At 40.7% G+C, this 13,011-nt stretch overlaps 3 protein-coding genes across 5 annotated transcripts in view; all 3 read left to right on the forward strand.

Annotated features, from left to right (window-relative positions):
* Nucleotides 1-13,011, forward strand: part of LOC307165431 (G-protein coupled receptor 4-like) — a 706,289-nt gene that overhangs the window by 437,603 nt on the left and 255,675 nt on the right. The window lies entirely within an intron of this gene.
* Nucleotides 1-13,011, forward strand: part of zglp1 (zinc finger GATA like protein 1) — a 147,147-nt gene that overhangs the window by 103,496 nt on the left and 30,640 nt on the right. The gene's annotated exons all lie outside the window — the stretch shown is intronic.
* The window catches only part of LOC307165397 (NACHT, LRR and PYD domains-containing protein 3-like), a 31,122-nt gene that overhangs the window by 5,130 nt on the left and 12,981 nt on the right, over nucleotides 1-13,011 (forward strand). The window contains exons 1-6 of one of the 3 annotated variants that reach the window (XM_079882990.1): nucleotides 910-1,136; nucleotides 3,812-4,080; nucleotides 4,409-4,453; nucleotides 4,690-6,505; nucleotides 6,798-6,968; nucleotides 12,601-12,774. In XM_079882990.1, the coding sequence (XP_079739116.1) occupies nucleotides 3,825-4,080; nucleotides 4,409-4,453; nucleotides 4,690-6,505; nucleotides 6,798-6,968; nucleotides 12,601-12,774 (2,462 nt within the window). In that variant the 5' untranslated portion in view covers nucleotides 910-1,136; nucleotides 3,812-3,824. Of the gene's footprint in view, nucleotides 1-909; nucleotides 1,137-3,811; nucleotides 4,081-4,408; nucleotides 4,454-4,689; nucleotides 6,506-6,797; nucleotides 6,969-12,600; nucleotides 12,775-13,011 lie in introns of those variants that run through there. The other 2 variants (XM_079882989.1, XM_079882991.1) reach the window with 2 other exon arrangements.

Consider the following 13,011-nt stretch of genomic DNA (forward strand, 5'->3'; position numbering starts at 1 on the left):
TAAGGAGCTCTCCCTGGAAAAAAAAAAAAAAACGGCTTTGCTCCATGCCCTTGCTTCAGCTAAGCACATTGAAGACTTACACGTGTTCTCATGGACGGTGATTAGGGCTGTCACTTTTCGTTCGAAAATCGATTGCACAATCGATCAGTCCAACCAACGCAAGTTTCGAAAACGAAACTAGAGAATCGATTATAACGGTCTTTTTTCTCGGAGCGCGTCCAGCTCGTGACGATACGCGCGCAGCGAACGCGCCTCTCATAACAACTGCAGGCTCTGACAAACACACAAAACAGCAAATTCTTCTTCTTCATAATGTGTCTCTTTTTACAACAAAACTGAATTCTGCCAGTATTCAGACAGTCTCGTGCATGCAGATACAGATTCGGGCTACGGTCTACAATCGCTTACGTAGGCGAAATTTGTTTGACATTTCTAACCGTAAACACAGGCATGTTGAAGACTGCAGTAATGTTTTCATTGATGTTATGGCAGTCCACTCTGCTTATTGTTTTTCGAGAATGTTGCACTCCTGTTTGTCATTGTGCACGAAACTTCACGCCAATAAATCATCAGGAATATTACTGACTTGTGCGCGTCTCAAGCGCCGTCTTTGCGTTCTTCCTAATGCCTGTTAGTTGTCCGTGGATTTGCCCATATTTGGCGTTTAAAATGGAAACGTCTTTAGACATGGAAAATCGATTTTACAATCGATTCAATGAACACTTATGTTTAAAAAATCGAACAGGATTTTTTCACAAAAGTGACAGCCCTAACGGTGATATTATCTGTTTCGGACCGGCGACTGCAGTGTTACTCTCCAGCCGAGACGGGGCTACGTGCCAAAAGCACAGGATGTTTCTCTGCTCGCTTATCTGCTGAGCTGACGCTCAGAGCGCTGTTTGCCCTGTCAGGGTTTTGCAGATGTATGTTAATCGTGCAGCCGCCTTCCTTCAGTCGGGCCAGCTTTTCGTGTGCTTTGGTTGCTGTACTAAGGGAAAGACGTCAACTGTCTCAAAACAGAGACTTTCTCACTGGATTGTAGAAGCTGTTGCTTACGCATGCCAGGGGAAGGTTGTCCCACCTAACATGAGCTCATTCGACGAGGGCTGTTGCCTCTTCGTGGGCCTGGTCTAGAGGTATGTCTTCCAGGATTTATGTTTTGCTGCTGGCTGGTCTTCTCAGAACACCTTTGCCAGATTTCACAAGCTGGATGTACTGTCGGTGGTGTCTCAAGTGCTTTCAGTGAGTTAAATTGCTTACTCATATATTGTGAACTGTTCTAGTTGTACGCAGTGGTTACCGCTATTTTGTTGACTCTGTGTATATGGCTACCAGTGTTTAATACAGTTGTTACCGTTAACGCCGTTGACACTGTGTTTACTTTCATGCTTGAGTGCTTATTGTGTTGTGTCTGGCCTGGATCAGTGCAGCCTTGGCTTTCATTGCATTTATATATGCAATTTTTATAGGGTCGGGGATGATGTCTCATTGGTCTAGTTCCACCTATCAGATGCGAGTACTCCTAGCGGCGCGGCTATTGGCTGACTGTCTGTCTCTTCCGTGGCTGGTGTAGCTTGGCCCCGTTTTCCCTAGGCTTATCTTCACTACTCTCACGGCGGGATTTAATACAGTTCCCGCAGTGTAGCTAAGCAATGTAGAGAGTTACCGCTCTCGAAAGGGTACGTCTCCAGTTACTATCGTAACCTCGGTTCCCTGAGAAGCGGGAACGAGACATTGCGTTAGCTGCCACGTTCGCTGTTTAATAAGCTGTGTAAGCGTTCAGCCATGATTCTGACACAATTGTCGAGCCCATGCATTTTATACTGCCCGCAAGCCTGTCAGTATTTGCATACTTCGTGACAATTGGCCAGCTGCTACTCCAAGCTGTCATTAGCCCATAAGATTTCAACAAAAGTGGAGAAGGGAGGAGTTCCCGCAGCGTTGCTACGCAATGTCTCGTTCCCGCCTCTCAGAGAACCGAGGTTACGATAGTAACCAGAGACGTTTTGCGTTTAAAGGGGAACTGAAACGAAATTGGAAGTAAAGGTGATATATATCATTGTTATTTGTTGTAGGACACTTAAAACTGCAAAGGGGGGAAAACAGTGATGTTAGTTTGTTGTTTTGTTACAAGGGTGCAGCTATATTTGAGCCTCAACGGTCCATGATGTCACTGGCATGGTAGGCTACCTTGACAGCTCCAACAAAATGGCATCTCAATAGCATGTTCAAAAATTGTGATCTGTCCAACAAGCGAATATAACATCTCCGATGCCATCAAGGACCGAATAACCTGTTTGCAAAATGACTGTGGCATAAATGTGACCACGACGGGTCCTGTAAACAAGTTCCACTCACCTCTTAGTTGTTATCATGATATTCACCTTCACCGTAGATCACCTTGCTAAATTAATTTGACAACAAGGATGCTATCCAATATAAGCAATATCCATCGACGACACCCGCATGATACTTGTTAGTGTGATTTCAGCCGCTTTCAAACTGTGTATGAGAGACGCGGCAGCGCCCCTTGCCAGTTTAAATTTGATGAGCGCACACGCCTAAACACAATGCACAGACAGCCAGCTGTCACAGCGCAGCTAACAGAGCTAACAGGTTAGCAACTATGGTTTTGGGAAACGCACCCCTGTGCAGGACAGTGGCCCCCAGGACCGAGTTTGAGGAACCCTGATTTAAAGTGTCAAAAACACATGGTTCACATAAACAGTTGGTTTTGTCTTAAGTTAATGTAAACACCTGTAAGAAATCGTGTATTCTAGATCCCTGCATTACTGAAGTTCTTAAAGTGACAGCAGTCTATATAAGAATCACTACACGTTTCATTCATACAGTGAAGAATATGCAGTTTTATTATTTCATTTGATGATTCAATTTCTTACTTAAATGCTGTTTTTAGTGTTCACTTATACAGTTCTCTGTCCATACTGTCAAAATCAGTCAGTTCAGTCAGAGTAGCAGTAGAGTAGCCTGATATAACGTTAGTACAGTGGTACCATACCAGTGACGTCATCGAACACGGCTGAGCTCTGATAACAACAAATGTAAATTTCAGTATTGGGAAAAACTTAATATATGTTTTGTTTTTAATATTATTTTTTAATTAATTTGTTTACAATTTTAATAACCAACATGTTATCGAATTATATTTTGTTTGTTTCAGTTCCCCTTTAAGGTTTCAAGAAAGTGAGTGATGGTTTCAGGAAATGTGTTTTAGCATTTCAGAAAAACTGTAATATATATCAGGGGTGTAACAATACCCTCATATCACGATTTGATACATTTCACGCGCACACCATATAATATTATTGTGATACTCCAAGACATATGGTAAAAGGTTAACAAAAAATGTACTGTTGATTAAAATGCTAAATTTGGTTTTACATTGTGTGTGTAAATGAATAGGCTTGGAAATGAATAGTGCTGGAAACCCAATGCACTGAATAATAGTGACACACACACAAAAAAAAACATTTTATATATATATATATATATATATATATATATATATATATATATATAGAGAGAGAGAGAGAGAGAGAGAGAGAGAGTGTGTGTGTTTGTGTGTGTGTGTGTGTATGAGTGAGTGTTCGTTTGTGTGTGTGTGTGTGTGAGCACAGAATCTTTAACTGAAAAACAACCTGAAGAATTAATCTTACACCTTTAAAAAAAAAAAAGTTTCATAATAATTGATCTGATTACAGTGTCATTTCATTACACACATTTCTTTACATGTATAGATCTCTGCTATAAAAGTGCAACTATTTGAAGATTTTTTCTCCTTTTCTAACAGTGCATGAAGGACGATGGCATCTGTAAAAAAGCTGCTTCATGATACTCTAGATGACCTGAATAAAGATGATCTGAAGAGATTTAAGAGTTACTTGAAAGATGATGGACCCATTGGAGCTGGTAAACTGGAGGATGCTGATGTCACTGATATAGTGCGTATAATGATGGAGTGTTTTGGACCAGAAGAAGCTGTGAAGATCACACTGAACATCCTGAGGAAGATGAACCAGAACCGGCTGGCCGAAGAGTTACATAACAACTACACTGAAGGTATTAAAGGAAAGAATTAAAAACGAGAGGCAGCATAGATTCATAGAAATGTGCATTCAGATTTTTTAAAAGAAGATTCGACGTTCACCAAGGCTGTATTTATTTGATCAAAAATAGTTAACATATTGTGAAATATTACAATTTAAAATTGCTGTTTTCTATTTGAATATCATTTTAGAAATGATTTTTTCCTATGTTGCCATCACAGGAAAAATTTCACAGTTGTTTAATAGTTGTGCTGTTTAATGAAGTGTTGAAACACGATGCAGAGCTTTTTTTAGTATACCTTGATGAACATAAAGTCTCATTCTTTTCTCTCTCTTCACAGTGCAAACATCATTAGAGCCAGCTGAGAAACGCCCAAGAAAACAAGGTAAATTAACCTTAAACATCCTTACATGTTTTACATCCTTAAATTATTTTAACATGTTTGATGTATATTGATCTCAGTACAGAACAGAACTGCTTTCATTACTATGAATTTAAATACCATATGTCTGCTCCAGTTGATTTTAATGATAATCATTCTAATGTGAAATCCTTTGTGTTTAAATTTCTAGTGTTGTTTTGTTCACACCTTTACATGTTTATTTTTTTTTTAAATAACAGATGATTTCTGGCTGCAGGAATTCTTGGAAACTCACAAAATGCAGATGAAGGAGAAAGTAGAGCACATCTTTGAGTGTAAAAAGGAAAATGAAGCAGATCTCAGGGATGTTTTCACAGAACTCTTCATTACGGAGGGGGATCTTAAAGAAGTCAATCACGAACATGAGATTCTGCAGATTGATAAAGCCTTTAAACCCCATAAATCACAGAGCAGGCCAATCAAATGCAATGATGTATTTAGTCTGAACAAAAAAAAGAAAAAGATTGTGTTGACCAAAGGCATCGCTGGCATTGGAAAAACGGTCTCAGTGCACAAGTTCATTCTGGACTGGGCAGAAGGAAAAGCCAATCAGGATATAGACTGTGTTTTCCTGCTTCCATTCCGAAAGATTAACTGCATTAAAGCCAGAGAGATCAGTCTGCATGAGTTTCTACAGAAATTTAATTCTGAACTGAAGGACCTGGAAAAAGCAAAGATATGTAAGATATATAGTCGTAAGCTTGCGTTTATCTTTGATGGACTGGATGAGAGTCAACTGACTTTGGATTTTGACTGTGAAATTGAAAGCTTTGAGGAGCGATCATCTATAGATGAACTTTTTTCAAGTCTGGTAAATGGGACTCTGCTTCCATCAGCTCACGTCTGGGTGACATCACGACCAGCAGCAGCCAATCAGATCCCTCCTGAGGATGTAGGGTTGTTCACTGAGGTGCGAGGATTCACTGACCAGCAGAAGGACGAGTATTTCAGAAAGAGAATCAAAGATGAGACTCAGGCCTCCAGAATAATCTCACACATTAAGAAATCTTGTAGTCTCTACATCATGTGTTACATTCCCGTGTTCTGTTGGATCACAGCCACAGTTCTTCAGGACATCACTATTGGGAACAATGCAGAAAACATCAACACGACACTCACTGAAATGTACATCCACTTCCTGCTGATACAGATGAACTTGAAGAGCCAGAAGTGTAAAGGAAAAACAGAAAGAGAACGTACCAAGCTCTTAGATTCCAATAAAGAAATGATTTTGAAGTTAGCTAAGCTAGCGTTTGAACAACTCAAGAAGGAAAAAATTGAGTTCAGTGAGGAAGATCTGAAAGCATGTGGTATTGATGTGAGTGAAGACTTTGAGTCCACAGGAATGCTCACTGAGATCTTTCAGCAAGAAGCTGGACATCATGAGGTGAAGGTCTTCTGCTTCGTACATCTGAGTGTTCAAGAGTTCCTCGCTGCAGTGCATGTGTTCCTCTGCTACCTGAACAAGAACATGGACGAACTGGAGTTTTTTAGTGAAAAAACAAAAAACCTGTTACTCCCTCTGTTTAAAAGATACAAAAGCCCCAAAAATGTTGGTTTACATAATTTACTAAAGAAGGCTGTTAAGAAAGCTATGCAAAGTCAGAAAGGACATTTGGACCTATTTTTACGGTTTCTGATGGGCATTTCACTAGAATCCAATCAGAAACTGCTCAGAGGCCTGTTCACACACACTGAAGACAGCAAAGACAGCGTCACAGAAATAACCAAACACATTAAAGAACAATTACAAAACGAGGACATCTCACCTGAAGCTTCAGTCAACCTGTTCTACTGCTTACTGGAGCTCAACGACAATTCATTATATACAGAAATACAAAGATACTTTAGATCATCTCCAGAAAGAACACTCTCGTCCTCCATGTGCTCATTGCTTGCTTACATATTGCTGATGTCAGAGGAGGTGCTGGATGAGTTCAACCTGAGTATGTACAGGACTGGACCGGGAGGCCAAATGAATCTTCTGCCAGCTGTGAGATGCTGCAGAAAAGCAGAGTAAGAAACTTGTTGACAGCGGTTTTTAACTCTGTAAATAAATGATAGCATAAGATGCAGTGTGAAGTATATTTTTTTATTTGTTGATTTTGGAGAGTAAAATCTGTATTTTCTAAATATTTACTAAACAATGATTTTATAGACATATGTTTGAAAGTTATTGTCACTTGACTGTCACATCAGTTCCAGGATACATGACATACATGACATAACATATCACTCTTACTACAAACACTGATCCTACAAGATAAACACACTATAAATGCCATGGACAAATATCCTGTTTTTACAGACTCTCCTCATGTGGGCTTGATGACACCTGCTGTGAAGCTGTGGCTTTGGCCCTGCAGACACCAAACTCACCCCTGATAGAGCTGGACATGAGTTTCAATATCCTGTGTGACTCAGGAGCTGTGAAGCTGCTCTCTGGTGGACTGAAGAGCGGTCGGCTGAAGACACTTAGGTTTGAGATTCATTCAATCCTTGTACAACACCCACCTCAGTATTTCAATCACTAAAAACACTGGGACATTCTAAAATGTTTAACATGAAAATGCTTAAAGTGCCTTAATGCACATAGATAGCCATTTTAATACATGAAATTCAGTATACACCATATTGATGATGCATAATATATACAGGCAAACAGATGAATTTGAATTTGAACCCAGAATTTGAATTCAGTGCGCTAAATGCATGTTAATTGTTTTTCTTTATTATGGTTTCCTATGGGAAAACAATTTACATGACTTTTTGCACATTGTGTTCATATTCTGGGTTCATCTATTTGCCTGTACATGTATATTTTATTAAAAATACTAAATTTGGTCCTCCAATATCACTGTAAGCAAGATGATTGTTACAAGTGAGGATCCCGCACTGCTCCTTTGCACCACCAGAGGGAGCCTTCACCCAAATATTGACTTTCTCATTTGGACTTCATTTCCCATAGGCCCTCATTCCTGGGAATGATTGCACTCTCACCTGTATTTTATCACACACACACACAAACACTCACACTCACACTCACACACACACACACACACACACACACACACACTACTTAAGCAGATCACACCCGCACACATTTTGCGAAGTCTTGATTTGCCTCGGTGATCTTTTCTGAGCATTTATTCATTGTGGATTGTTATACCCGTGTTTGATTTGGACTGTTACTCGTATTTGATTCTCTGCCGCCTGCCTTTTGGATTCTTTTTGTTTGCTACCTGCCCTGAACTCTGCTTGCTTTTGGACTCTTTAGGTTTGCTGCCTGCCCGGACTACTGCCTGTTTCTGTTTATGCTGTTGTCTCATTCTGCTATTGTCATTGCTGTAGACTGCACCTTTACTGCATAACTCTGATTTTCAATAAAACTGCAGATGGATCCTCATCCTGTAGACACGTAATTACAATGATGATGATGATGAAGTCAATTAAGCATGTATTCCAATAGAGATGTTTTCTCTCATTATTTCCATGCATGAGAGATGGCCTGTCAAATATATACACTCACCTAAAGGATTATTAGGAACACCATACTAATACTGTGTTTGACCCCCTTTCGCCTTCAGACCTGCCTTAATTCTACGTGGCATTGATTCAACACGGTGCTGAAAGCATTCTTTAGAAATGTTGGCCCATATTGATAGGATAGCATCTTGCAGTTGATGGAGATTTGTGTGATGCACATCCAGGGCACGAAGCTCCCGTTCCACCACATCCCAAAGATGCTCTATTGGGTTGAGATCTGGTGACTGTGGGGGCCATTTTAGTACAGTGAACTCATTGTCATGTTCAAGAAACCAATTTGAAATGATTCGAGCTTTGTGACATGGTGCATTATCCTGCTGGAAGTAACCATCAGAGGATGGGTACATGGTGGTCATAAAGGGATGGACATGGTCAGAAACAATGCTCAGGTAGGCCGTGGCATTTAATTGATGCCCAATTGGCACTAAGGGGCCTAAAGTGTGCCAAGAAAACATCCCCCTCACCATTACACCACCACCACCAGCCTGCACAGTGGTAACAAGGCATGATGGATCCATGTTCTCATTCTGTTTACACCAAATTCTGACTCTACCATCTGAATGTCTCAACAGAAATCGAGGCTCATCAGACCAGGCAACATTTTTCCAGTCTTCAACTGTCCAATTTTGGTGAGCTCGTGCAAATTGTAGCCTCTTTTTCCTATTTGTAGTGGAGATGAGTGGTACCCGGTGGGGTCTTCTGCTGTTGTAGCCCATCCGCCTCAAGGTTGTGCGTGTTGTGGCTTCACAAATGCTTTGCTGCATACCTCGGTTGTAACGAGTGGTTATTTCAGTCAAAGTTGCTCTTCTATCAGCTTGAATCAGTCGGCCCATTCTCCTATGACCTCTAGCATCAACAAGGCATTTTCGCCCACAGGACTGCCGCATACTGGATGTTTTTCCCTTTTCACACCATTCTTTGTAAACCCTAGAAATGGTTGTGCGTGAAAATCCCAGTAACTGAGCAGATTGTGAAATACTCAGACCGGCCCGTCTGGCACCAACAACCATGCCACGCTCAAAATTGCTTAAATCACCTTTCTTTCCCATTCTGACATTCAGTTTGGAGTTCAGGAGATTGTCTTGACGAGGACCACACCCCTAAATGCATTGAAGCAACTGACATGTGATTGGTTGATTAGATAATTGCATTAATGAGAAATTGAACAGGTGTTCCTAATAATCCTTTAGGTGAGTGTGTGTGTATATATATATATATATATATATGTGTATGTATATATATATATATATATATATATATATATATATACACTGCTCAAAAAAATAAAGGGAACACTTTTTAATCAGAGAATAGCATCAAATCAGTTAAACTCCTGGGATATTGATCTGGTCAGTTAAGTAACAGAGGGGGTTGGTAATCAGTTTCAGCTGCTTTAGTGTTAATGACATTAAAAGCAGGTGCACTAGATGGGCAACAGTGAGACAACCCCCAAAACAGGAATGGTTTTACAGGTGGAGGCCACTGACATTTTTTCCCTACTCATCTTTTCGGACTGTTTTTCACCAGTTTTGCATTTGTCTAGGGTCAGTGTCACTACTGGTAGCATGAGGCGATACCTGGACCCTACAGAGGTTGCGCAGGCAGTCCAGCTCCTTCAGGATGGCTCATCAATACGTGCCATTGCCAGAAGATTTGCTGTGTCTCCCAGTACAGTCTCAAGAGCATGGAGGAGATTCCAGGAAGACAGACAGCTACTCTAGGAGAGCTGGACAGGGCCGTAGAAGGTCCTTAACCCATCAGCAGGACCAGTATCTGCTCCTTTGTGCGAGGAGGAACATGATGAGCACTGCCAGAGCCCTACAAAATGACCTCCAGCAGGCCACTGGTGTGAATGTCTCTGACCAAACAATCAGAAACAGACTTCATGAGGGTGGCCTGAGGGCCCGACGTCCTCGAGTGGGCCCTGTGCTCACTGCCCAGCACCAGGGAGCTCGATTGGCATTTCCCATTGAACACCAAAATTGGCAGGTCCGCCACTTGTGCCCTGTGGTTTTCACAAATGAGAGCAGGTTCACCCTGAGCACGTGACAGACAGGAAAGGGTCTGGAGAAGCCGTGGAGAATGTTATGCTGCCTGTAACATCGTTCAGCATGACTGGTTTGGTGGTGGGTCAGTGATGGTCTGGGGAGGCATATCCATGGAGGGACGCACAGACCTCTGCAGGCTAGACAATGGCACCCTGACTGCCATTAGGTATCGGGATGAAATCCTTGGATCCATTGTCAGACCCTATGCTGGTGCAGTGTGTCCTGGGTTCCTCCTGGTGCACAACAATGCCCGGCCTCATGTGGCGAGAGCATGCAGGCAGTTCCTGGAGGATGAAGGAATGATACCATTGAAGGGCCACCACGCTCACCTGACCTACATCCAATAGAACACCTCTGGGACATTGTGTTTCGGTCCATCTGACATCACCTGGTTGCACCTCAGACTGTCCAGGAGCTCAGTGATGCACTGGTCTAGATCTGGGAGGAAATACCGCAGGACACCATCCGTCGTCTCATTAGGAGCATGCCCCGACGTTGTCAGGCATGCATACAAGCACGTGGGGGCCATACAAACTACTGAGTACCATTCTGAGTTGCTGCAATGAAATTTCAGCAAAATTGACAAGCCTGCTGCATCATTTTTTCACTTAGATTTCCGGGGTGTCTTTGAATTCAATCCTCTGTAGGTTGATCATTTTCATTTCCATCAAACGATGTGGCATCCTTTCGTTCATAACACATTACCCAGTCCATATTAGTATAGATATCCAGCATGATATTTTTCCCCATTGAGATCTGATGTGTTTTCAAAGTGTTCCTTTAATTTTTTTGAGCAGTGTATATATATATGTATGTATATATATACTGTATATAGAATTATATGGTATTTTTATTTCTATTTATTAATATTTTATTTCACTGAATTATTACACTACATATGACATATCTTTGCAACATTGCACATATAGAACACGGACAACATGGGCAAGCATAGTCAGTGCCGGCCCTACCTAATAAGCAAAATAAGCGATTGCATGTGGCCCACAGGGGTTCTGATAGTAATGCTTGGTAATATTAATATCTGTTTTTACAATATAATACAAAAGTAATACAATTACACAAAGTAAAAGTAAATACCGCAAATTTGAGATGATTTATTATTTTAATTTAAGTTGTAAAAATACTTAAAATTCCTGATTCCTGAAATTGAAGAACTTCTGTTTAAACTCCTGTAATCTATATAGTGTTTAATTCTAACAGATTAAGAGATATTGATCTTTCATCAGGGTCTTAACTGCATTTCCTTATTGAATTTATTTTTTAATTCAATAAAAGTTCATTAAAAATGTAGATATTTAAGATATTTTGCCAAATGATTTCTAAAAAAGAAAAGAAAAGTAATATCTACAGTATTTCTAGTGTTAGAAGCCTTTAAGGTTCCCATATTGTAGGAGTGTTGAATTAAAATAGGTTGAACACTTCTCGTTGTGTTTATCACTGGTTAGAGCGGCCGGGGAGAGCAAGTTCATCATTGCTGCACTAGAAGCCTCTCTCTCTCTCTCTGCTCTAGCGCTGCAGCTGCGTGGTTTAATCACTGTTTTGTCACACTTTTGGAGCATTTGGAGTATAGTTAAGTACAGAAATAAAGAATTTGTATTTCATTACTTTACACTAGGGGTGCAACGGATCAAAAAACTCACGGTTCGGATCATTTCTCGGATCAGAGTCACGGATCGGATCATTTTTCGGATCAGCCAAAAAAAAAAAAAAATCTTTATTAACTTTAAATTATTAAATTAAAATATATAAAATCAACTTAAAGTGCACAAGGCATAATATCTTCTTTTTAACATAATTAATGAAAAACAACTTAAAGTGCAACATAAAAAGGCATCTCCTTCCTTTAAACATGGACCAATGCTTGATGTGTTTCCACTGTCATATAGGGCTGTCAAAATTGCTCAAAAATTATGTTCGAATATTCCCTCTAAAAAACACATATTCGAACTATTCGAACATGGTTGCGCATTACGTCAATAACAGGACAAATTAATACAAAGAGACATAACTACTTGTATAGGTAGTTTATTTAAGTTTAAACATATTTGACAACATATTACCTACACAAAAACAAGTAAATCAACTAATGGCCAAGACCGCAGACCTCACTCTCGCTCGCTCGCACTCGCAGGCACTCTTTCTCTCTCTCTCGCCGTCACCCATGCTGCGTTCACACCAAACGCGAATAGAGCGTCTGGCGCGAGTGATTTCAATGTTAAGTCAATGTAAAGACGCGTTTACGCGCGTCTGGAGGTTTTGCGGCACGAATGAAAGCGTCACGCTCTCTGCGGTTCATAACGCTCGCCATGACCACGCTGTGTGTGGACTGAACATGCGCACAACTTTTTTTTCATAAATCAATCCGCGGATCACGTGTGTGCCGAACCGAAGATATTGATCCGAACGGATCACGGATCAATGATGATCCGTTGCACCACTACTTTACACCCCTGTTAATGGATGTGTAGTTGTTCTGTTTTGTATACTTCTGTTCAGTTTGGCCTGGTGTAAACTCACTGGTCAGTGCTGTGAAGTTGTGGCATCAGTTCTACAATCATCAAACTCCCATCTGACAGAGCTGGACATGAGTTGCAATGACCTACATGATTCAGGAGTGAAGCTGCTCTCTGATGGACTGAAGAGCCCAAACTGTCAGCTGAAAAAAATTAGGTTAGAGATTCATTCCTTTAATAGTCAAATCCATGAAGTGTCTGCTAGTAGATCTAGTGGTGACATCTACACTAAGGTTAATAGCTGATCTCTATGATGCTGTGCAGGGATAAACAAAGTAGCAGCTGAACAGCTGTTTCACATCACAGCTGTAACTAGATCAGTGGTTCCCAAACCTGTCCTGAAGTACCCCAACACTGCACATTTCTTTGTCTCCCTAATCAAACACACCTGATT

This window comes from Squalius cephalus (genome assembly GCF_949319135.1).
Source record: "Squalius cephalus genome assembly, chromosome: 10".
Classification (NCBI taxonomy): domain Eukaryota; kingdom Metazoa; phylum Chordata; class Actinopteri; order Cypriniformes; family Leuciscidae; genus Squalius; species Squalius cephalus.